Below are 22,937 nucleotides of genomic sequence, written 5' to 3'. Positions count from 1 at the left end.
CTCTGCTTCTCAGTACTAGACATGTCACTACAGACCCTGGTGCAGCAGTCTAAGGCTCTGCATCTCAGTACTAGAGGCATCACTACAGACCCTGGTTCAGCAGTCTAAGGCTCTGCATCTCAGTGCTAGAGGCATCACTACAGACCCTGGTTCAGCAGTCTAAGGCTCTGCTTCTCAGTACTAGACACGTCACTACAGACCCTGGTTCAGCAGTCTAAGGCTCTGCATCTCAGTGCTAGAGGTGTCACTACAGACCCTGGATCAGCAGTCTAAGGCTCTGCATCTCAGTACTAGACATGTCACTACAGACCCTGGATCAGCAGTCTAAGGCTCTGCTTCTCAGTACTAGAGGCGTCACTACAGACCCTGGATCAGTGGTGTAAGGCACTGCATCTCAGTGCTAGAGGCGTCACTACAGACCCTGGTGCAGCAGTCTAAGGCTCTACATCTCAGTACTAGAGGCGTCACTACAGACCCTGGATCAGCAGTCTAAGGCTCTACATCTCAGTGCTAGAGGTGTCACTACAGACCCTGGTGCAGCAGTCTAAGGCTCTGCATCTCAGTACTAGAGGCGTCACTACAGACCCCCTGGTGCAGCAGTCTAAGGCTCTGCATCTCAGAACTAGAGGTGTCACTACAGACCCTGGTTCAGCGGTCTAAGTGTTAGAGGGGTCACTACAGACCCTGGTTCAGCGGTCTAAGGCACTGCATCTCAGTGTTAGAAGCATCCTTACAGACCCTGGTTCAGCGGTCTAAACTGACTGTTCTTAATTAACCGACTTACCTAGTTAAATAAAGGATAATAAATAATTATTCTTATTGTAATTTCTGCTGGGCGCCAGTCACGGTTCGCTCCAAATCACGACTGTAAAGGGACACATTTTGGTCTTCCCCACTCGTATGAGATATATTTTCCCTCGTCTTGACCAATCAAACTCCCGCATTCATTCACTAAGCAGGCATTGGATCAGCAGACATCCATCCTCTGACTGATGTACGTTTGCCTTGAGTGTAGTTCTCCGGTAGCAAGTTAAAAAGCTGCATTGGGCTAACTTGAAGCAAAGCATCAGGAACTGTAGCTGGCTACATTCTTTCTATGATGGACATGCATCGTCTCTGGAAAAAATACAAAAATAATTAATTGTAAGCTAATTGACTTATGCTTGTCTGTTCTGTTAGCCAAATAGCCTTGCGCTTCTGCTGCCATCTGATGAAACACGAAGCTATTTTCTGCCGAATGTGTTGCATTCATTTATGTTGCGTGAAGAAAAACTATAGTTGCACGTGAATGATCACTCTATTGAATTAAAAAAACAGTTGACTTTCAATATAAAATGTGAAATTATGTAAAAAAAGGCTGATTTTAAAAAAAGTCTGCATTGTGAAAATGCTAATTGCTGAAAGCCAATGTGACCCGTTGCCGCTGATGTAAAAAGAGCTTTTAGAAGGGTCCAAAGTAGTGCACTATATAGGGAGCCATTTCAGATGGCTGAGTCACAAGTCATAAGGGTGAGGCATGAAGTCATTTCACTGGCAGGTAAAGAATCAAAAACAGAGCTGAGAGACAAGCGTGTCTAAGCGTGTGTAAGTATTAGTGCCAGCTTTTAATGGCTAACGACAAACACCTAGGAACACCAAACCCTGAGGCCAAAATTACCTAAAGGGTGCGTTCCAGACCGTCTTTACTACAGGTGTGCAGATCATCAGCCTCATGACAGACAGAGGAACAGACCAAACCCTGAGGCCAAAATTACATAAAGGGTGCGTTCCAGACTGTCTTTACTACAGCTGACCTCACAACACCTGACGAAGTGAATACATCTCTGGAGGAAGTGGACCCACATGAATATGATATTATCAATCTGCTGCGGCTGCAATTAAGTTAACCTGGAACGCACCCACAGAGGGAGAGAAAGTCCCAGTCCATCAGTGTCTGCTGTGCCTATGGTTCAGCAGTGTTGCGTGAGAAGGCAGGAGAGAGAGAAACTGAGCTGCACTTCCTAACCTCCTTCCAAATGTATGACCATATTAGAGACACATATTTCCCTCAGATTACACAGATCCACAAAGAATTTGAAAACAAACCCCATTTTGATAAACTCCATGTCTATTGGGTGAAATACCACAGTGTGCCATCACAGCAGCAAGATGTGTGACCTGATGCCACAAGAAAAGGTCAACCAGTGAAGAACAAACACCATTGTAAATACAACCCATATTTATGCTTATTTATTTTCCCTTTTGTACTTCAACCATTTGTACATTGTTACAACACTGTGTATAGATGTAATATGACATTTGAAATGTCTTTATTCTTTTGGAACTTCTGTGAGTGTAATGTTTACTGTTCATTTTTATTGTTTATTCCACTTTTGTTTATTATCTACCTGACTTGCTTTGGCAATGTTAACACATGTTTCCCATGCCAATAAAGCCCCTTGAATTGAGAGAGAGTGAGAGCCAGAGAGAGTGAGAGCCAGAGAGAGTGAGAGCCAGAGAGAGTGAGAGCCAGAGAGAGAGAGAGCCAGAGAGAGAGAGAGAGAGCCAGAGAGAGAGAGAGAGAGCCAGAGAGAGAGAGAGAGAGCCAGAGAGAGAGAGAGAGAGCCAGAGAGAGAGAGAGAGAGCCAGAGAGAGAGAGAGAGCCAGAGAGAGAGAGAGAGCCAGAGAGAGAGAGAGAGCCAGAGAGAGAGAGAGAGCCAGAGAGAGAGAGAGAGCCAGAGAGAGAGAGAGAGCCAGAGAGAGAGAGAGAGCCAGAGAGAGAGAGAGAGCCAGAGAGAGAGAGAGAGAGAGAGAGAGAGAGAGAGAGAGAGAGAGAGAGAGAGAGAGAGAGAGAGAGAGAGAGAGAGAGAGAGAGAGCGAGACAGAGAGAGCGAGCGAGACAGAGAGAGCGAGTGAGACAGAGAGAGCGAGACAGAGAGAGCGAGACAGAAAGAGCAGAGAAAGCGAGACAGAGAGAAACAGAGAGACAGAGAGAGACAGAGAGAGACAGACAGAAAGAGCAGAGAGAGCGAGACAGAGAGAGCGAGACAGAGAGAGCGAGACAGAGAGAGCGAGACAGAGAGAGCGAGACAGAGAGAGCGAGACAGAGAGAGCGAGACAGAGAGTGCGAGACAGAGAGTGCGAGACAGAGCGTGCGAGACAGAGCACGCGAGATAGAGAGAGAGACATGACCTGGGGCCAAGCTTGGAGGGAGAGGGCTTCGGCTCAGCTAACGGCAAGCCGCTAAATGTCACACAGGTTGAGAGGCACGTCACCGCAGGCAGACAGGCACACAAACCATACTCACTCATCAGATACACAGACAGGCACACAAACCATACTCACTCATCAGATACACAGACAGGCACACAAACCATACTCACTCATCAGATACACAGACAGGCACACAAACCATACTCACCAGATACACAGACAGGCACACAAACCATACTCACTCACCAGATACACAGACAGGCACACAAACCATACTCACCAGATACACAGACAGGCACACAAACCATACTCACTCATCAGATACACAGACAGGCACACAAACCATACTCACTCATCAGATACACAGACAGGCACACAAATGAAACAATACTCACTCCCACTCATCAGATACACAGACAGGCACACAAATGAAACTCACTCCCACTCATCAGATACACAGACAGGCACACAAATGAAACCATACTCACTCATCAGATACACAGACAGGCACAAAAATGAAACTCACTCCCACTCATCAGATACACAGACAGGCACAAAAATGAAACTCACTCCCACTCATCAGATACACAGACAGGCACAAAAATGAAACTCACTCCCACTCATCAGATACACAGACAGGCACAAAAATGAAACTCACTCCCACTCATCAGATACACAGACAGGCACACAAATGAAACTCACTCCCACTCATCAGATACACAGACGGTCACACACAAACACACACGCGTGATTGGACCAGGATGTAAGTGGAAGACGAGACCTCTTGTTCTCATCCATCTGTTCCTAGTTAGAGCTGCTGTCACTAGGCTTGGGCGGTATACTGTATACCGGGGTATTTGGAAATAGCCACGGGATGGTTTTTCAATAAATGCTACTTTTTTAAAGTAAAAACCTGCTGTCAACTTGAGCAATACGTTAGGAGATAAATCAGATTACGTTCTTCATTTCACCTGTCACATTATTTACATGATGAAGTTTACCGAAGTTCCCCAGAACAGTTGAGCCAGTTGTCTTGACTTGACTTTAACATTAATCTGAAGACTAATTTAACTAATTAACTGAGTATATTCAAATTGTTACACAACTAAATTAAATCATATAACAATTAACTAATTAGGATCTGAGACACCATGAGAGCGGATATTTAAAAAGAGTTACCATCTCCCAAATGAACCTTTTAGGGGTTTGTTTTTACCCATCACATCTACAGTTGAAGTCGGAGGTTTACAGACACCTTAGCCAAATACATTTGAACTCCGTTTTTCACAATTCCTGACATTTAATCCTAGTAAAGATTCCCTGTCTTAGATCAGTTAGGATCACCACTTTATTTTAAGAATGTGAAATGTCAGAACAATAGTAGATAGAATGATTTATTTAAGCTTTTAATTCTTTCATCACATTCCCAGGGGGTCAGAAGTTTACATACACTCAATTAGTATTTGGTAGCATTGCCTATAAATTGTTTAACTTGGGTCAAACGTTTTGGGTAGCCTTTCACAAGCTTCCCACAATAAGTTGGATGAATTTTGGCCCATTCCTCCTGACAGAGCTGGTGTAACTGAGTCAGGTTTGTAGGCCTCCTTGCTCGCAAACGCTTTTTCAGTTCTGCCCACATATTTTCTATGGGATTGAGGTCAGGGCTTTGTGATGGCCACTCCAATACCATGACTTTGTTGTCCTTAAGCCTTTTTGCCATAACTTTGGAAGTATGCTTGGGGTCATTGTCCATTTGGAAGACTCATTTATGACCAAGCTTTAACTTCCTGACTGGTGTCTTGAGATGTTGCTTAAAAATATCCACATAATTTTCCTGCCTCATGATGCCATCTATTTTGTAAAGTGCACCAGTCCCTCCTGCAGCAAAGCACCCCCACTGTTTCCTCCAGCATCTTCACAAGGTCCTATGCTGTTGTTCTGGGATTGATTTGCACTTTTCGCACACCAAAGTACGTTCATCTCTAGGAGACAGAACGCGTCTCCTTCCTGAGCGGTATGACGGCTGCGTGGTCCCACGGTGTTTATACTTGCGTACTATTGTTTGTACAGATCAACACAGCACTTTGAGATATCAGCTGATGTAATAAGGGCTATATAAATACATTTGATGGTACCTTCAGGCATTTGGAAATTGCTCTCAAGGATGAACCAGACTTATGGAGGTCTACAATTTTTTTCTAAGGTCTTGGCTGATTTCTTTTGATTTTCCCATGATGTCAAGCAAAGAGGCATTGAGTTTGAAGGTAGGCCTTGAAATACATCTACAATTGACTCAAATGATGTCAATTAGCCTATCAGAAGCTTCTAAAGCCATAACATCATTTTCTGGAATTTTCAAACCTGTTTAAAGGCACAGTCAATTTAGTGTATGTAAACTTCTGACCCACTGGAATTGTGATACAGTGAATTATAAGTAAAATAATCTATCTGTAAACAATTGTTGTTAAAATAACTTGTGTCATACAAAGTTGATGTCCTAACCGACTTGACAAAACTATATTTTGCTAAATAGAAATTTGTGGAGTGGTTGAAAAACGAGTTTAATTGACTCCAACATAAGTGTACGTAAACTTCCGACTTCAACTGTATACACAGTCAACTCATTAATCATAACCTCGTATCACCATTCTGAACAGTCGCAACCTCCTTGCATCGGCAAAAAACCTAAGCCTTATGATTCAGTACTACACAAATTGGTTTAATAATTTTTTTTTACTAGCTAATTAAGTGGGAACACAGGATTAACAAACACACACACTGCACCGGTTTCTTGACTGGAGACGAAATACACTGAAAACAGGTCCCTAGCCAAATGACAACATGGATGCTTGTTAAAGAAGAGATGGAGTAGGATAGAGACACTTAACATTACCACATTCAGAAACTACTCTTACCTACAGTAACCATATACCTTTAAACACGAACCGCCGCCCGCTTTGAGTAAGAAATCATGAATGTATTTACGTGAAATGCCTGGGTTCGCCAGGGATCTCTCGGTGAACGGCCAGCTTTGGAAAGGCGGATTGGGCATTTTCGTGGCACGCTTGTAAAGGCTCTGATTGTCCGAAATGGTTCCAACTACTCTACTGTTGTCCTTCTTCGTAGTTGTCCGGTGACTTGTTGTGTAGTCCTGAACAGAACTACAAAGTTGACTTTCCTTCCATTCGCTCTTAAAGAGGCTTCTTTGAAGATAGGCTAGCCAGCTGTATCGATGGTTCCCCAATGGGGTGATGAGAGTATTGTAATACAATGATTTGAGCAGAGTAACAGGATGGTCCTACTTATAATTTGCTTTCTAAGATACTTTACTTAGGACAGCTAATCAGCCGTACCGGGAGGTGAGTTTATCGTCTCCACCTCGTGTTGAGATTCAAAGTTCAAACCGTTTTAAAACGTGTTGCTGCCACTTCACGCTTTTCCTGGTTCAATGTGTTTTTTCCTTAATCCATAATTTATATAATTTGCTCGAAAAGGGGCGGTTCCGGCAGGCTGGCACATTCCCTGACCTCACTCCGGGGCGGTGATTACTCACTGTGCAAAGTTATGGAAAACAATTATCTCTTATAGCTTCTCAAATCACATCCCTCTCTTAATAAAAACACGTTCATCATTTTTCATATTACAAGCACAACCCATAGTATGGAAACTTCAGCTATGTAATCTGTGTACTTTCCAAGTTACAGTATTTCCCTTTTAACATTTTTTTTATGACATCACAAAATGACAGTGTTCTATAGACTGCCCACGTTCTAAATTCAAATAATCTTTTCAGCATTCGCTTTTGAACGTGTTAGAGTTTCTGCGGGAAAAAAAGTCTGTTGAGACAAAGCACATTCCTTTAGTGAATTTGAGCACAGGCCTGGATCTTCTGCCTTGATTTACAACAGGATGTGAGTGTCAATCACCACTAGTTCTTTCCTCCCCCCTCTACGGGTGAAAGGTGGTCTGATGAAGTTATTCATTGCAAACCTGATCTAACCTATTTGGATTCTCGTGGACAGTCACATATTTGTTTGGAAATAGCAAAATACGAAAAAGTGGAAGCAGTTGAGTCCAGCTGTGTATTATTGACAGGGGCTGTGGTTTATATTGAAAGTTTATATTTATATTGATTTTTGCTTCAATAGAGTGGTCAGGGGTGGGCAACTACAGTTTTCCTTCACAGAAAACACATTCGGCAGAAAATAACTTCATTTTCGTCAGATGACAACACGGCTCACATCAACACCATCATCCCAGACACTCTGGACCCACTCCAATTCTCATACCACCCCAACAAACCCACAGATGACAGAATCTCTATTGCACTCCACAATACTCTCTCTCTCTCTACTGTCCTCTCCCACCTGGACAAGAAGAAACACCAATGTGAGAATGATGTTCATTGACTACACAGGACCCTTGGACTGAACACCTCCCTCTGCAACTGGATCCTGGACTTCCTGACGGGCCGCCCCCAAGTGGTGAGGGTAGGCAACAACATGCCCGCCACGCTGACCCTCAACACGGGGTCACCTCAGAGGTGCGTGCGTAGTCCCCTCCTGTACTGCTTGTTCACTCATGACTGCACGGCCAGGCACGACTCAAACACCATCATTAAGTTTGCTAAAGACACGACAGTGGTTGGCCTGATCACCGACGAAGATGAGACAGCCTATAGAGAGAAGGTCTGTGACCTGGCAGTGTGGTGCCAGGCCAACAACCTCTCACCCAACAAGACAAATCGTGGACTACAGGAAACAGAGGGCAGAGCAAGCCCCCATGCACATTGACGGGGCTGTAGTGGAGCGGGTCGAGAGCTACAAGTTCCTCGGTGTCCACATCACTAAGGAATTATCATGGTCCGCACACACCAACACAGGCATGAAAAAGACAGGACAACACCTCTTCCCCCACAGAAGGCAGAAAAGATTACTCAAGGGCCCTCAGTTCCTCAAAAAGTTCTACAGTTGCACCATTGAGTGCATTTTGTCTGGCTGCATCACTGCTTGGCATGGCAACTGCTTGGTATCCATCCACAAGACACTACAGAGGGTAGTGCGTATGGCCCAGTGCATCACTGGGACCAAGCATCCTGCCATCCAGAACCTCTATACCAAATGGTGTCAGAGGAAGGCCCTAAAAATTGTCAAAGATCCCAGCCACCCAAATCAGAGACCGTACCGATGCACCAAGTCTGGAACCAACAGGACCCTGAAGAGCGTCTACCCCCAGGCCATAATAAGACTCCTAAATAGTTAACCAATAGCTACCCGGACTATCTGCATTGACCCTTTTTGCAACCTTCTGATTCACCACATACTCTGCTGCTACTGTTTATTATCTATCCTGTAGTTTATTATCTATCCTATAGTTTATTATCTATCCTGTAGTTTATTATCTATCCTGTAGTTTATTATCATTCCTCTATCCTGTAGTTTATTATCTATCCTGTAGTTTATTATCTATCCTGTAGTTTATTATCTATCCTGTAGTTTATTATCTATCCTTTATCCTGTTTATTATCTATCCTTTATCCTGTTTATTATCTATCCTTTATCCTGTTTATTATCTATCCTGTAGTTTATTATCTATCCTGTAGTTTATTATCTATCCTTTATCCTGTTTATTATCTATCCTTTATCCTGTTTATTATCTATCCTCTATACTGTTTATTATCTATCCTGTTTATTATCTATCCTGTAGTTTATTATCTATCCTGTAGTTTATTATCTATCCTCTATCCTGTTTATTATCTATCCTGTAGTTTATTATCTATCCTGTAGTTTATTATCTATCCTGTAGTTTATTATCTATCCTGTAGTTTATTATCTATCCTGTAGTTTATTATCTATCCTTTATCCTGTTTATTATCTATCCTTTATCCTGTTTATTATCTATCCTCTATACTGTTTATTATCTATCCTGTTTATTATCTATCCTGTAGTTTATTATCTATCCTGTAGTTTATTATCTATCCTGTAGTTTATTATCTATCCTGTAGTTTATTATCTATCCTGTAGTTTATTATCTATCCTTTATCCTGTTTATTATCTATCCTTTATCCTGTTTATTATCTATCCTCTATACTGTTTATTATCTATCCTGTTTATTATCTATCCTGTAGTTTATTATCTATCCTGTAGTTTATTATCTATCCTCTATCCTGTTTATTATCTATCCTGTAGTTTATTATCTATCCTCTATCCTGTTTATTATCTATCCTGTAGTTTATTATCTATCCTGTAGTTTATTATCTATCCTCTATCCTGTTTATTATCTATCCTGTAGTTTATTATCTATCCTGTAGTTTATTATCTATCCTCTATCCTGTAGTTTATTATCTATCCTGTAGTTTATTACCTATCCTGTAGCCTAGCTTGATCCATACCTACAGTACCAGTCTAAAGTTTGGACACACCTACTCATGTCAGGGTTCTTGATTTTTTACTATTTTGTATACAATAAATTGTCTATACTACACTGAACAAAAATAAACATGCAACAATGTCAAAGATTTTACTGAGTTACAGTTCATATGAGGAAATCAGTCAATTTAAATAAATGAAATAGACCCTAATTTATGGATTTCACATGACTGTGAATACAGATATGCATCAGTTGGTCACAGATACCTTTAAAAGAAAAGGTAGGGGCGTGGATCAAAAAAACAGTCAGTATCTGGTGTGATACCATTTGCCTCATGCAGCGTGACACATCTCCTTCGCATAGAGTTGATCAGGCTGTCGATTGTTGACTGAAAAATGTTGTCCAACTCCTCTTCAAAGGTTGTGTGAAGTTGCTGGATATTGACGGGAACTGGAACATGCTGTCGTATACGTCCATCGAGAGCATCCCAACAGGCTCAATGGGTGACATGTCTGGTGAGTATGCAGGCCATGGAAGAACTGGGACATTTTCAGCTTCCGGGAATTATGTACAGATCCTTGCGACATTATCATTATCATGCTGAAATATGAAGTGATCGGGATCTCGTCACGGTATATCTGCGCATTCAAATTGCAATTGATCAAATGCAATTGTGTTCGTTGTCCATAGCTTATGCCTGCCCATACAATAACCCCACCACCACCATGGGAAACTGGTTTGCTGATGTCAACGTTGTGAACACTCACCCACACAACACCATACACATGGTCTACGGTTGAGAGGCAGGTTGGACGTACTGCAAAATTCTCTAAAACCGCTTATGGTAGAAATGAACATCAGTCAGCATGCCAATTGCACACTCCCTCAAAACTTGCGACATCTGTGGCATTGTGTTGTATGACAAAACTGCACATTTTAGAGTGACCTTTTATTGTCCCCAGCACAAGGTGCACCTGTGTAATGATCAATGTTCCCTCAATTTTGGGGGGGGGGGGGTCATTGACTCAGCGCAAACTTGAACATTGTGAAACGTCTGTGCAACTTCCAGCATGCATGTACTGTGAACACCGAGGCTGTGCCCGCTTTAAGTTAGATTGAACAGTGATCAAATAGACTACTGTGGCTATTTGATCATAATGTAGTTCTACCAGAGTGGCCTACCATCAAAAACAATGGAGAAAAATGCACCCCATAGCATTTGAACATGGAAATAGCTGTTCTATCATTCAGCCTACAGTAGCAGCCAATGTGTGGTGTTCAATGTTGGCCTACATTCCATGAGACTTTGAAAAAAAAAAAAAAAACTTGCAGGGCTTGACATTAACCTGTTTATCCACTTGTCCTTCAGACATTGAGGTGACGGGAAATGTTGTGCTTGATGAAAAAAAAAAACACTTCACAAAATAAAATGCATCATCATTCCCATTCCATTATTACAGAGAATCAGACAAATTAATTATGCTACCCCTCTGCCTATTGGCTACTATACTTCTTCAAGCCTGTCTCAAAATACAACACCGCCCCGTTAAGACAAAAAAAAAAACCTTTTTACCTGACCCGCTTCTCAAAGATGTCTAGAAATGTACACATTTTGTGCTCTTGTAGGAAGCAATCACTCCCCCCATTGCCAACTAGAAATGAACTATAACTGGGCTAATAACTCACTAGCTAGCAAAATATATGAACAACTGTGCACACGTGGCTACATGGAGCTCTCACTTTGATCTCAAAACAAGCGCATCTACTCATGACCGCTCATACTGTAAACACAGTCCAGTTCAAATTGAATGACACAGATCCATATATGGCAATGGTCTATTTACATATAGGCCTACTGCAGCTCTGATTGGTTATGGCGCACCGGTCTGTATAGAGTACAGGCCTGAGTCGTGCCTGCCAATGCAATAGAATCCTACTCCGCGTTCTCCATACAACAAAATCTTTTGCATAGTTTTACATACTAAGTCTTGTTTGTTTTGTTTCGATATGTTGCATTGAAAGTAGCTAATATTGTGTTGATTCGATCACAATTTCCACAGTAAAGGGACACGTTGATAGTGTTAACTAAGGGGGAGACCATATAAAGTTGAGTGAAGTTGTGTATGGAACATTTCTGGGATCTTATATTTCAGCTCAGGAAACATGGGACCAACACTTTACATGTTGCTTTTATATTTTTTGTTCAGTGCAGTATAGCTGTAGACCTAACTAGTCTATACTAGTATAGCTGTATAGACTAACTAGTCTATACTAGTATAGCTGTATAGACTAACTAGTCTATACTAGTATAGCTGTATATACTAACTAGTCTATACTAGTATAGCTGTATATACTAACTAGTCTATACTAGTATAGCTGTATATACTAACTAATCTATACTAGTATAGCTGTATATACTAACTAGTATAGCTGTATATACTAACTAGTATATAATAGTATAGCTGTATATACTAACTAGTCTATACTAGTATAGCTGTATATACTAACTAGTCTATAATAGTATAGCTGTATATACTAACTAGTCTATACTAGTATAGCTGTATAGACTAACTAGTCTATACTAGTATAGCTGTATAGACTAACTAGTCTATACTAGTATAGCTGTATATACTAACTAGTCTATACTAGTATAGCTGTATATACTAACTAGTCTATACTAGTATAGCTGTATATACTAACTAGTCTATACTAGTATAGCTGTATATACTAACTAGTCTATACTAGTATAGCTGTATATACTAACTAGTCTATACTAGTATAGCTGTATATACTAACTAGTCTATACTAGTATAGCTGTATATACTAACTAGTCTATACTAGTATAGCTGTATATACTAACTAGTCTATACTAGTATAGCTGTATATACTAACTAGTATAGCTGTATATACTAACTAGTATATAATAGTATAGCTGTATATACTAACTAGTCTATACTAGTATAGCTGTATATACTAACTAGTCTATAATAGTATAGCTGTATATACTAACTAGTCTATAATAGTATAGCTGTATATACTAACTAGTCTATACTAGTTAAGCTGTATATACTAACTAGTCTATACTAGTATAGCTGTATATACTAACTAGTATAGCTGTATATACTAACTAGTCTATACTAGTATAGCTGTATATACTAACTAGTCTATACTAGTATAGCTGTATATACTAACTAGTCTATACTAGTATAGCTGTATATACTAACTAGTCTACACTAACATAGCTGTATAAGCTAACTAGTCTATACTAGTATAGCTGTAGAGTCTACACTAACATAGCTGTATAAGCTAACTAGTCTATACTAGTATAGCTGTAGACCGAACTGCATACAGTAACAAGTCTAACCTAGTGTAGCTGTAGACCTAACTGTATACAATAACTAGTCTACACTAGTGTAGCTGTACAGTTGAAGCCGGAAGACTACATACACTTAGGTTGGAGTCAATTAAAACTAGTTTTTCAACCACTCCGCAAATTTATTGTTAACAAACTACAGTTTTGGCAAGTCATTTAGGACATCTACTTTGTGCATGACACAAGTAATTTTACCAACAATTGTTTACAGACAGATTATTTCGCTTATAATTCACTGTTTCACAATTCCAGTGGGTCAAAAGTTTACATAAACTAAGTTGACTGTGCCTTTAAATAGCTTGGAAAATTCCAGAAAATTATGTCATGGCTTTAGAAGCTTCTGATAGGCTAATTGACATCATTTGAGTCAATTGGAGATGTACCTGTGGATGTATTCAAGGCCTACCTCAAACTCAGTGCCTCTTTGCTTGACATCATGGGAAAATCAAAAGAAAATCAGCCAAAACCTCTGGTGAAAAAAATGAAGTCTGGTTCATCCTTGGGAGAAATTTCTAAACGCCTGAAGGTACCACGTTCATCTGTACAAACAATAGTGCGCAAGTATAAACACCATGGGACCACACAGCCGTCATACCACTCAGGAAGGAGACGCATTCTGTCTCATAGAGACGAACGTACTAGAGGTCGACCGATTAATTGGAATGGCCGATTAAGTAGGGCAGATTGATAATATCATATTCATGTGGGTCCACTTCCTCCAGAGATGTATTCACTTCGTCAGGTGTTGTGAGGTCAGCTGTAGTAAAGACGGTCTGGAACGCACCCTTTATGTAATTTTGGCCTCAGGGTTTGGTCTGTTCCTCTGTCTGTCATGAGGCTGATGATCTGCACACCTGTAGTAAAGACTGTCTGGGACGCACCCTTTATGTAATTTTGGCCTCAGGATTTGGTGTTCCTAGGTGTTTGTCGTTAGCCATTACAAGCTGGCACTAATACTTACACACGCTTAGACACGCTTGTCTCTCAGCTCTGTTTTTGATTCTTTACCTGCCAGTGAAATGACTTCATGCCTCACCCTTATAACTTATAACTCAGCCATCTGAAATGGCTCCCTATATAGTGCACTACTTTGGACCCTTCTAAAAGCTCTTTTTACATCAGCGGCAACGGGTCACATTGGCTTTCAGCAATTAGCATTTTCAAAATGCCGACTTAAAAAAAGGCTGTTTTTTTTAAAACGCCATTTCACATTTTATATTGAAAGTCAACTGTTTTTTTAATTCAATAGAGTGATCATTCACGTGCAACTATAGTTTTTCTTCACGCAACAAATTAATGCAACACATTCGGCAGAAAATAGCTTTGTGCTTCATCAGATGGCAGCAGAAGCGCAAGGCTATTTGGCTAACAGAACAGACAAGCATAAGTCAATTAGCTTACAATTAATTATTTTTATATTTTTTCCAGAGACGATGCATGTCCATCATAGAAAGAATGTAGCCAGCTACATTTCCTAATGCTTTGCTTCAAGTTAGCCCAATGCAGCTTTTTAACTTGCTACCGGAGAACAACTACACTCAAGGCAAACGTACATCAGTCAGAGGCTGGATGTCTGCTGATCCAATGCCTGCTTAGTGAATGAATGCGGGAGTTTGATTGGTCAAGACGAGGGAAAATATATCTCATACGAGTGGGGAAGACCAAAATGTGTCCTTTTATAGTCGTGATTTGGAGCGAACCGTGACTGACGCCCAGCAGAAATTACAATAAGAATAATTATTTATTTATCCTTTGTTTAACTAGGTAGGTCAGTTAAGAACACATTTTTATTTACAATGACGGCCTACCCTGGCCAAACCATAAACCGGACGATACTGGCCCAATTGTGCGCAGCCCTATGGGACTCCTGATCACTGCAGTTTTGTGATACAGCATGGAATCGACTAGGGTCTCTAGTAGAGGTCGACCGATTAATTAGGGCCGATTTCAAGTTTTCATAAATCGGCAATCAGCATTTTTGGACACCGATCATGGCCGATTACATTGCATTCCACGAGGAGACTGCATGGCAGGCTGACTACCTGTTATGCGAGTGCAGCAAGGAGCCACGGTAAGGTGCAAGCTAGCATTAAACTTATCTTATAAAAAACAAGCAATCTTAACATAATCACTAGTTAACTACACATGGTTAATGATATTACTAGTTTATCTAGCTTGACCTGAGTTGCATATAATCGATGCGGTGCCTGTTAATTTTTCATTGAATCATAGCCTACTTCGCCAAACGGGTGATTTAACAAGCGCATTCGCGAAAAAAGCACTGTTGTTGCACCAATGTGTACCTAACCATAAACATCAATTCCTTTCTTAAAATTAGTACACAAGTATATATTTTTAAACCTGCATATTTAGTTAATATTGCCTGCTAACATGAATTTCTTTTAACTAGGGAAATTGTGTCACTTCTCTTGCATTCTGTGCAACAGAGTCAGGGTGTATGCAGCAGTTTGGGCCGCCTGGCTCGTTGCGAACTGCGAAGACTATTTCTTCCTAACAAAGACAGCCAACTTGGCCAAACGGGGGATGATTTAACAAAAGCGCATTTGCAAAAAGGAATAATCGTTGCACGAATGTACCTAACCATAAACATCAATGCCTTTTTTTAAATCAATACACAGAAGTATATATTTTTTAAACCTGCATATTTAGTTAAAAGAAATCCAGGTTAGCAAGCAATTTTAACCAGGTGAAATCGTGTCACTTCTCTTGCGTTCATTGCACGCAGAGTCAGGGTATATGCAACCGTTTGGGCCGCCTGGCTCGGTGCGAACTAATTTGCCAGAATTTTACGTAATTATGACATAACATTGAAGGTTGTGCAATGTAACAGGAATATTTAGACTTATGGATGCCACCCGTTAGATACAATACGGAACGGTTTAATGACCATATTAATGACTGAAGGCTCGTATTTCTGTGTGTTTATTATGTTATAATTAAGTCTATGATTTGATATAGCAGTCTGACTGAGCGGTGGTAGGCAGCAGCACGCTCGTAAGCATTCATTCAAACAGCACTTTACTGCGTTTGCCAGCAGCTCTTCGCAATGCTTCAAGCATTGCGCTGTTTATGACTTCAACCCTTTCAACTCTCGAGATTAGGCTGGTGTAATTGATGTGAAATGGCTAGCTAGTTAGCGGGGTGCGCGCTAATAGCGTTTCAAACGTCACTCGCTCTGAGACTTGGAGTTGTTGTTCCCCTTGCTCTGCAAGGGCTGCGGCTTCTGTGGAGCGATGGGTAACGCTGCTTCGAGGGTGGCTGTTGTCGATGTTTTCCTGGTTCAAGCCCATACTGTTACACTGGCAATACTAAAGTGCCTATAAGAACATCCAATAGTCAAAGGTATATGAAATACAAATGGTATAGAGAGAAATAGTCCTATAATTCCTATAATAACCTCAACCTAAAACTTCTTACCTGGGAATATTGAAGACTCATGTTAAAAGGAACCACCAGCTTTCATATGTTCTGAGCAAGGAACTTAAACTTTAGCTTTTTTACATGGCACATATTGCACTTTTACTTTCTTCTCCAACACTTTGTTTTTGCATTATTTAAACCAAATTGAACATGTTTCATTATTTATTTGAGGCTAAATTGAATTGATTGATGTATTAAGTTAAAATAAGTGTTCATTCAGTATTGTTGTAATTGTCATTATTACAAATAAAAAAATTAAAAAAAAAATTATAAAAAAATTATAATAAAAAGAGAAATCGGCATCGGCTTTTTTTGTCCTCCAATAATCGGTATCGGCGTTGAAAAATCATAAATCGGTCGACCTCTAGAACGTACTTTGATTTGCACTTTTCGCACCAATCCCAGAACAACGGCAAAGGACCTTGTGAAGATGCTGGAGGAAACAGGTACATAAGTATCTATATCCAAAGTAAAACAAGTCCTATAAACGACATAACCTGAAAGGCCACTCAGCAAGGAAGAAGCCACTGCTCCAAAACCGCCATAAAAAAGCCAGACTACGGTTTGTAACTGCACAAAGATCGAACTTTTTGGAGAAATGTCTCTGGTCTGATGAAACAAAAATTGAACTGTTTGGCCAGAATGACCATTGTTATGTTTGGAGGAAAAAGGGAGATGCTTGCAAGCCGAAGAACACCATCCCAACCGTGAAGCACGGGGGTGGCAGCGTCATGTTGTGGGGGTGCTTTGCTGTAGGAGGGACTGGTGCACTTCACAAAATAGATAGCATCATGAGGTAGGAAAACGATGTCGATTTTTGAAGCAACATCTCAAGACATCAGTCAGGAAGTTAAAGCTTGGTTGCAAATGAGTCTTCCAAATGGACAATGACCCCAAGCATACTTCCAAAGTTGTGGCAAAATGGCTTAAGGACAACAAAGTCAAGGTATTGGAGTGGCCATCAGAAAGCCTCAATCCTATAGAACATTTGTGGGCAGAACTGAAAAACCGTGTGTGAGCAAGGAGCCCTACAAACCTGACTCAGTTACACCAGCTCTGTCGGGAGGAATGGGCCAAAATTCACCCAACTTATTGGGGAAGCTTCTGGAAGGCTACCTGAGACGTTTGACCCAAGTTAAGCAATTTTAAGGCAATGCTACCAAATACTAATTGAGTGTATGTAAACTTCTGACCCACTGGGAATGTGATGAAAGAAATAAAATCTGAAATAATTCTCTACTATTAATCTGACGTTTCACATTCTTAAAATAAATTGGTGATCCTAACTGACCCAAAACAGGGAATTTTTACTAGGATTAAATGTCAGGAAATGTGAAACTGAGTTTAAATGTATTTGACTAAGGTGTATGTAAACTTCCAACTTCAACTGTATATACTAACTAGTCTACACGAGTATAGCTGTATATACTAACTAGTCTACACGAGTATAGCTGTATATACTAACTAGTCTACACGAGTATAGCTGTATATACTAACTAGTCTACACGAGTATAGCTGTATATACTAACTAGTCTATTATAGTATAGCTGTATATACTAACTAGTCTATTATAGTATTGCTGTATATACTAACTAGTCTATTATAGTATTGCTGTATATACTAACTGGTCGACACTAGCGTAGCTGTATATACTAACTAGTATAGCTGTATATACTAACCAGTCTACACTGGTATAGCTGTATATACCAACTAGCCTACATTGGCAAAGCTGTATATACTAACTAGTCTACTCTAGTATAGCTGTATATACTAACTAGTCTACACTGGTATAGCTGTATATACTAACTAGTCTACACTGGTATAGCTGTATATACTAACTAGTCTACACTGGTATAGCTGTATATACTAACTAGTCTACACTGGTATAGCTGTATATACTAACTAGTCTATTCTAGTATAGCTGCATATACTAACTAGCCTACATTGACATAGCTGTATACAATAACTAGTCTTCACTAGAATAGCTGTATAAACTAACCAGTCTATCCTAGTATAGGATATATATACACTAACTAGTCTATTCTAGTATAGCTGCATATACTAACTAGTCTACACTGGTATAGCTGTATATACTAACTAGTCTACACTGGTATAGCTGTATATACTAACTAGTCTACACTGGTATAGCTGTATATACTAACTAGTCTACACTGGTATAGCTGTATATACTAACTAGTCTATTCTAGTATAGCTGCATATACTAACTAGCCTACATTGACATAGCTGTATACAATAACTAGTCTTCACTAGAATAGCTGTATAAACTAACCAGTCTATCCTAGTATAGGATATATATATACTAACCAGTCTATTCTAGCATAGCTGCATATACTAACTAGCCTACATTGACATAGCTGTATACAATAACTAGTCTTCACTAGAATAGCTGTATAAACTAACCAGTCTATCCTAGTATAGGATATATATACACTAACTAGTCTATTCTAGTATAGCTGCATATACTAACTAGTCTACACTGGCATAGCTGTATACAATAACTAGTCTTCACTAGCATAGCTGTATATACTAACTGGTCTATAAGACTCCAGAACAGGTAATCAAATGGCTACCAGGACTATTTGCATTGTGTGACCCCCCCCCCCAACCCCTCTTTTACGCTGCTGCTACTCTCTGTTTATCATATATGCATAGTCACTAACTATACATTCATGTACATACTACCTCAATTGGGCCGACCAACCAGTGCCCCCGCACATTGGCTAACCGGGCTATCTGCATTGTGTCCCGCCCACCACCCACCAACCCCTCTTTTATGCTACTGCTACTCTCTGTTCATCATATATGCATAGTCACTTTAACCATATCTACATGTACATACTACCTCAATCAGCCTGACTAACCGGTGGCCTCACTACTTTTATAGCCTCGCTACTGTATATAGCCTGCCTTTTTACTGTTTTATTTCTTTACCTACCTATTGTTCACCTAATACCTTTTTTGCACTATTGGTTAGAGCCTGTAAGTAAGCATATCACTGTAAGGTCTACACCTGTTGTATTCAGCGCACGTGACAAATAAACTTTGATTTGATATACGAGTATAGCTCTATATACTAACTAGTCTATACAAATATAGCTCTATATACTAGAGGTTGACCGATTATGATTTTAACGCCGATACCGATTATTGGAGGACCAAAAAAAGCCGATGCCGATTAATCGGACGATTTAAAAAATGTTTTTTATTTGTAATAATGACAATTACAACAATACTGAATGAACCTATTTTAACTTAATATAATACATCAATAAAATCAATTTAGCCTCAAATAAATAATGAAACATGTTCAATTTGGTTTAAATAATGCAAAAACAAAGTGTTGGAGAAGAAAGTAAAAGTGCAATATGTGCCAACGTTTCAGTTCCTTGCTCAGAACATGAGAACATATGAAAGCTGGTGGTTCCTTTTAACATGAGTCTTCAATATTCCCAGGTAAGAAGTTTTAGGTTGTAGGAATTATAGGACTATTTCTCTCTATACGATTTGTATTTCATATACCTTTGACTATTGGATGTTCTTATAGGCACTTTAGTATTGCCAGTGTAACAGTATAGCTTCCGTCCCTCTCCTCGCTCCTACCTGGGCTCGAACCAGGAACACATCGACAACAGCCACCCTCGACGCATCGTTACCCATCGCTCCACAAAAGCCGCGGCCCTTGCAGAGCAAGGGGAACAACCACTCCAAGTATCAGAGTGAGCGACGTTTGAAACGCTATTAGCGCGCACCCCGCTAACTAGCTAGCCATTTCACATCGGTTACACCAGCCTAATCTCGGGAGTTGATAGGCTTGAAGTCATAAACAGAGCAATGCTTGAAGCACAGCGAAGAGCTGCTGGCAAAACGCACGAAAGTGCTGTTGAGCTATGATACAATGAAAAATTAACAGGCACCGCATCGATTATATGCAACGCAGGACAAGCTAGATAAACTAGTAATATCATCAACCATGTGTAGTTAACTAGTGATTATGATTGATTTTTATAAGATAAGTTTAATGCTAGTTAGCAACTTACCTGGGCTTCTTACTGCATTCGCGTAACAGGCAGGCGGTGGTTAGCAGGTGGTTAGAGCGTTGGACTAGTTAACCGTAAGGTTGTAAAATGGAATCCCCGAGCTGACAAGGTAAAAATCTGTTCTGCCCCTGAACAAGGCAGTTAACCCACCGTTCCCAGGCCGTCATTGAAAATAAGAATGTGTTCTTAACTGACTTGCCTAGTTTAATAAAGGGGTAATTTCTTTACCGGTGTCCGATTTGTTATGAAAACTTGAAAATCGGCCCTAATTAAAATTGGCCATTCCGATTAATCGGTTCGACCTCTACTATATAATAACTAGTCTATACTAGTATAGCTCTATATAATAACTAGTCTATACTAGTATTACTGTAGCTGTAATTAAAAACACAGAGAATAGGCAGACAAAGCACTGTGTTGTAGAACAGGTCCGTAGATGTTGTGACAATGACATGTCTCTGTGAGGTTAAAGTGGAATTCCCCTAGCTGGGCCTAGGCCTATATAGACACAGACTGTTGCCTCTATTCCCCAGAGCTCTGTAGGGCAGTGGTCTACTGTAACTATAGGTGTGTCCCAAATAGTTCTCTATTGCCTATATAGTGCATTACTTTACTTTTGACCAGACCCTAAAAACTCTGCAATAGGGTGCCATTTGGGACCGCCCAGCCTGTAAGGTGTGGTAATTGTTTAGCAAACATTTCTAAAGCAAGACACCATTATGGTATCAGAGAACACATGACCCACTTTCTACTATCCACCGCTTTAGAGGAAATAGTTGGTGAAAAGGGGCTACATTATTTGTCTGATATTTCATTCCCCTGCACAGTTGACACAAAGTGATTTAAGGCATGTCGATACAAGCAAGAGGGGGAAAAAAATGAGATTTTTTTTTTTTTTAAACACTAGGATAATCTCTAACCCTTTTCAATTCAGTTTCAAACTAACCAACTGACTGGACCGAGTTGCCTTAACATGTTTACAAACCAAGAGCCCTGCTGTCAGTCTTATTCCACAGTTCTCTACATAGCAATGTGCCACCAGCCTCACCCTCTCACTGCAGCAGACTGGCCATACCACCACCACCAGCCTCACCCTCTCACTGCAGCAGACAGGCCATACCACCACCACCAGCCTCACCCTCTCACTGCAGCAGACCTGCCATACCACCACCACCAGCCTCACCCTCTCACTGCAGCAGACCTGCCATACCACCACCACCAGACCAACTACAGAACTGTTTTCTATTAGCAACATTCCTTCAGTTCTTCTCCTTACCTGGCATAGTTGCTGGAGAAAGAGGAGGTAGGGCTGGAGAGACCTTGCATTCCAGAAGCTCCATCCCCATAGCTAATGTTGTTCCAGGCCTCTCCTACTGTCACCAGCGGAGGATACAGGCTGAACACAGAGGGCTTCTGGTCCTTCTGCTGAGAAGCTCCACTGGTAGTGGAAGCCAAGGGGGTGTTGATGCTGCTGTTGCCTCCAAAGTGGTAGCTCTGTCCTCCAGAGGTGCTCACCCCACAGATGGAGATGGGGATGGGGCTGGGGCTGGCGCTGGACAGCTCGGAGGGAGAGGAGGAAGTGGAGCCGCCGGTACTACCACTCATCTGGCAGGAGTAGCTACGCATGGCCGACGTCTTCTCCTGTTTGATCACCCCTGGAGTACACAGCTGGATGAAGCCAGCTTCCTTCACCATGGGAAAAGTGCCGGTGGTCGTCGTAGAGGTGCTGGAGTTGGATTCATCCTGACATGCTAGTAGACTGCTACCATTCAATGTGGTGGTGTTGGAACCGCTAAAACCACCACTATTGGTCATAGTAGCAGCTGGCTTGGAGGTGGAGTTGGAGACGCCACGATCCTGGCTTTCATCCCCCAGGAGAGCGTCATCAGCCAGGGAGGAGAGGAAGGCTTCGTCCCCTACGTAAAAGTCTGAAGGGGAGCCTGTCAACTCAAAGTCCTGGAGGAGATCCAGAGTGTTGTCACTGAACAGTTTCTGGTCTTTTCCAATGTACCCTTCCTGATCCATATCCATAAGGTCCTGGTCCCGGGAGAAGGCTGTCTCCGTCTTCATGGACATGGGGAACAGGTTGGGGTCTGAGTCCCCGATCAGGGAGTCCATGCTGGGTGTGGAGCGGTGGACGTCAGCGATGCTGTTTTTCAGGCAGGAGTAGGTCTCCCCAAGGGTGAAGAGTCAGATTCCCAGGGACGTGTTAGTCTGCTGGGTCTGGGCTTTCTGGTCCTTTGTACTAACCTAAGATTAGATAACAAGAAATACTTTTTTAATATCAGATGGGAAATGGGTGTCAAATCATTGTGGAGGGGGGGGGGGGGAGGAAAGAAAATCTGCAAATTCAGGAAGTAACCTGACATCTCAATAGTTAATAATAATAATAGTTCTCTATGAGAAAAAAATCCTGCATTACTGAACTGGAATGTCATTGACCCTTTCCCAAATTGTATTTGTCTCATGCTTCGTACACAACAGTGAAATGCTGTTTTCTACGA

General features: G+C 41.0%; 1 protein-coding gene across 2 annotated transcripts in view; it reads right to left on the bottom strand.

The window, feature by feature from the left end:
- The window catches only part of LOC139574762 (glucocorticoid receptor-like), a 62,420-nt gene extending 39,741 nt beyond the window's left edge, over nucleotides 1-22,679 (bottom strand). For both annotated transcript variants that reach the window (XM_071399630.1, XM_071399632.1), the window contains exon 1: nucleotides 21,710-22,679. In XM_071399630.1, coding sequence (XP_071255731.1) covers nucleotides 21,710-22,551 — 842 coding nt within the window. In that variant the 5' untranslated portion in view covers nucleotides 22,552-22,679. The remainder of the gene's footprint in view (nucleotides 1-21,709) is intronic.
- Nucleotides 22,680-22,937: the final 258 nt, after the last annotated feature.

The sequence above is a fragment of the Salvelinus alpinus genome, chromosome 4, assembly GCF_045679555.1.
Source record: "Salvelinus alpinus chromosome 4, SLU_Salpinus.1, whole genome shotgun sequence".
Lineage (NCBI taxonomy): Eukaryota > Metazoa > Chordata > Actinopteri > Salmoniformes > Salmonidae > Salvelinus > Salvelinus alpinus.
Note: the sequence above shows the minus strand (reverse complement) of the source record. Positions and strands in the feature narration are given on the sequence as shown.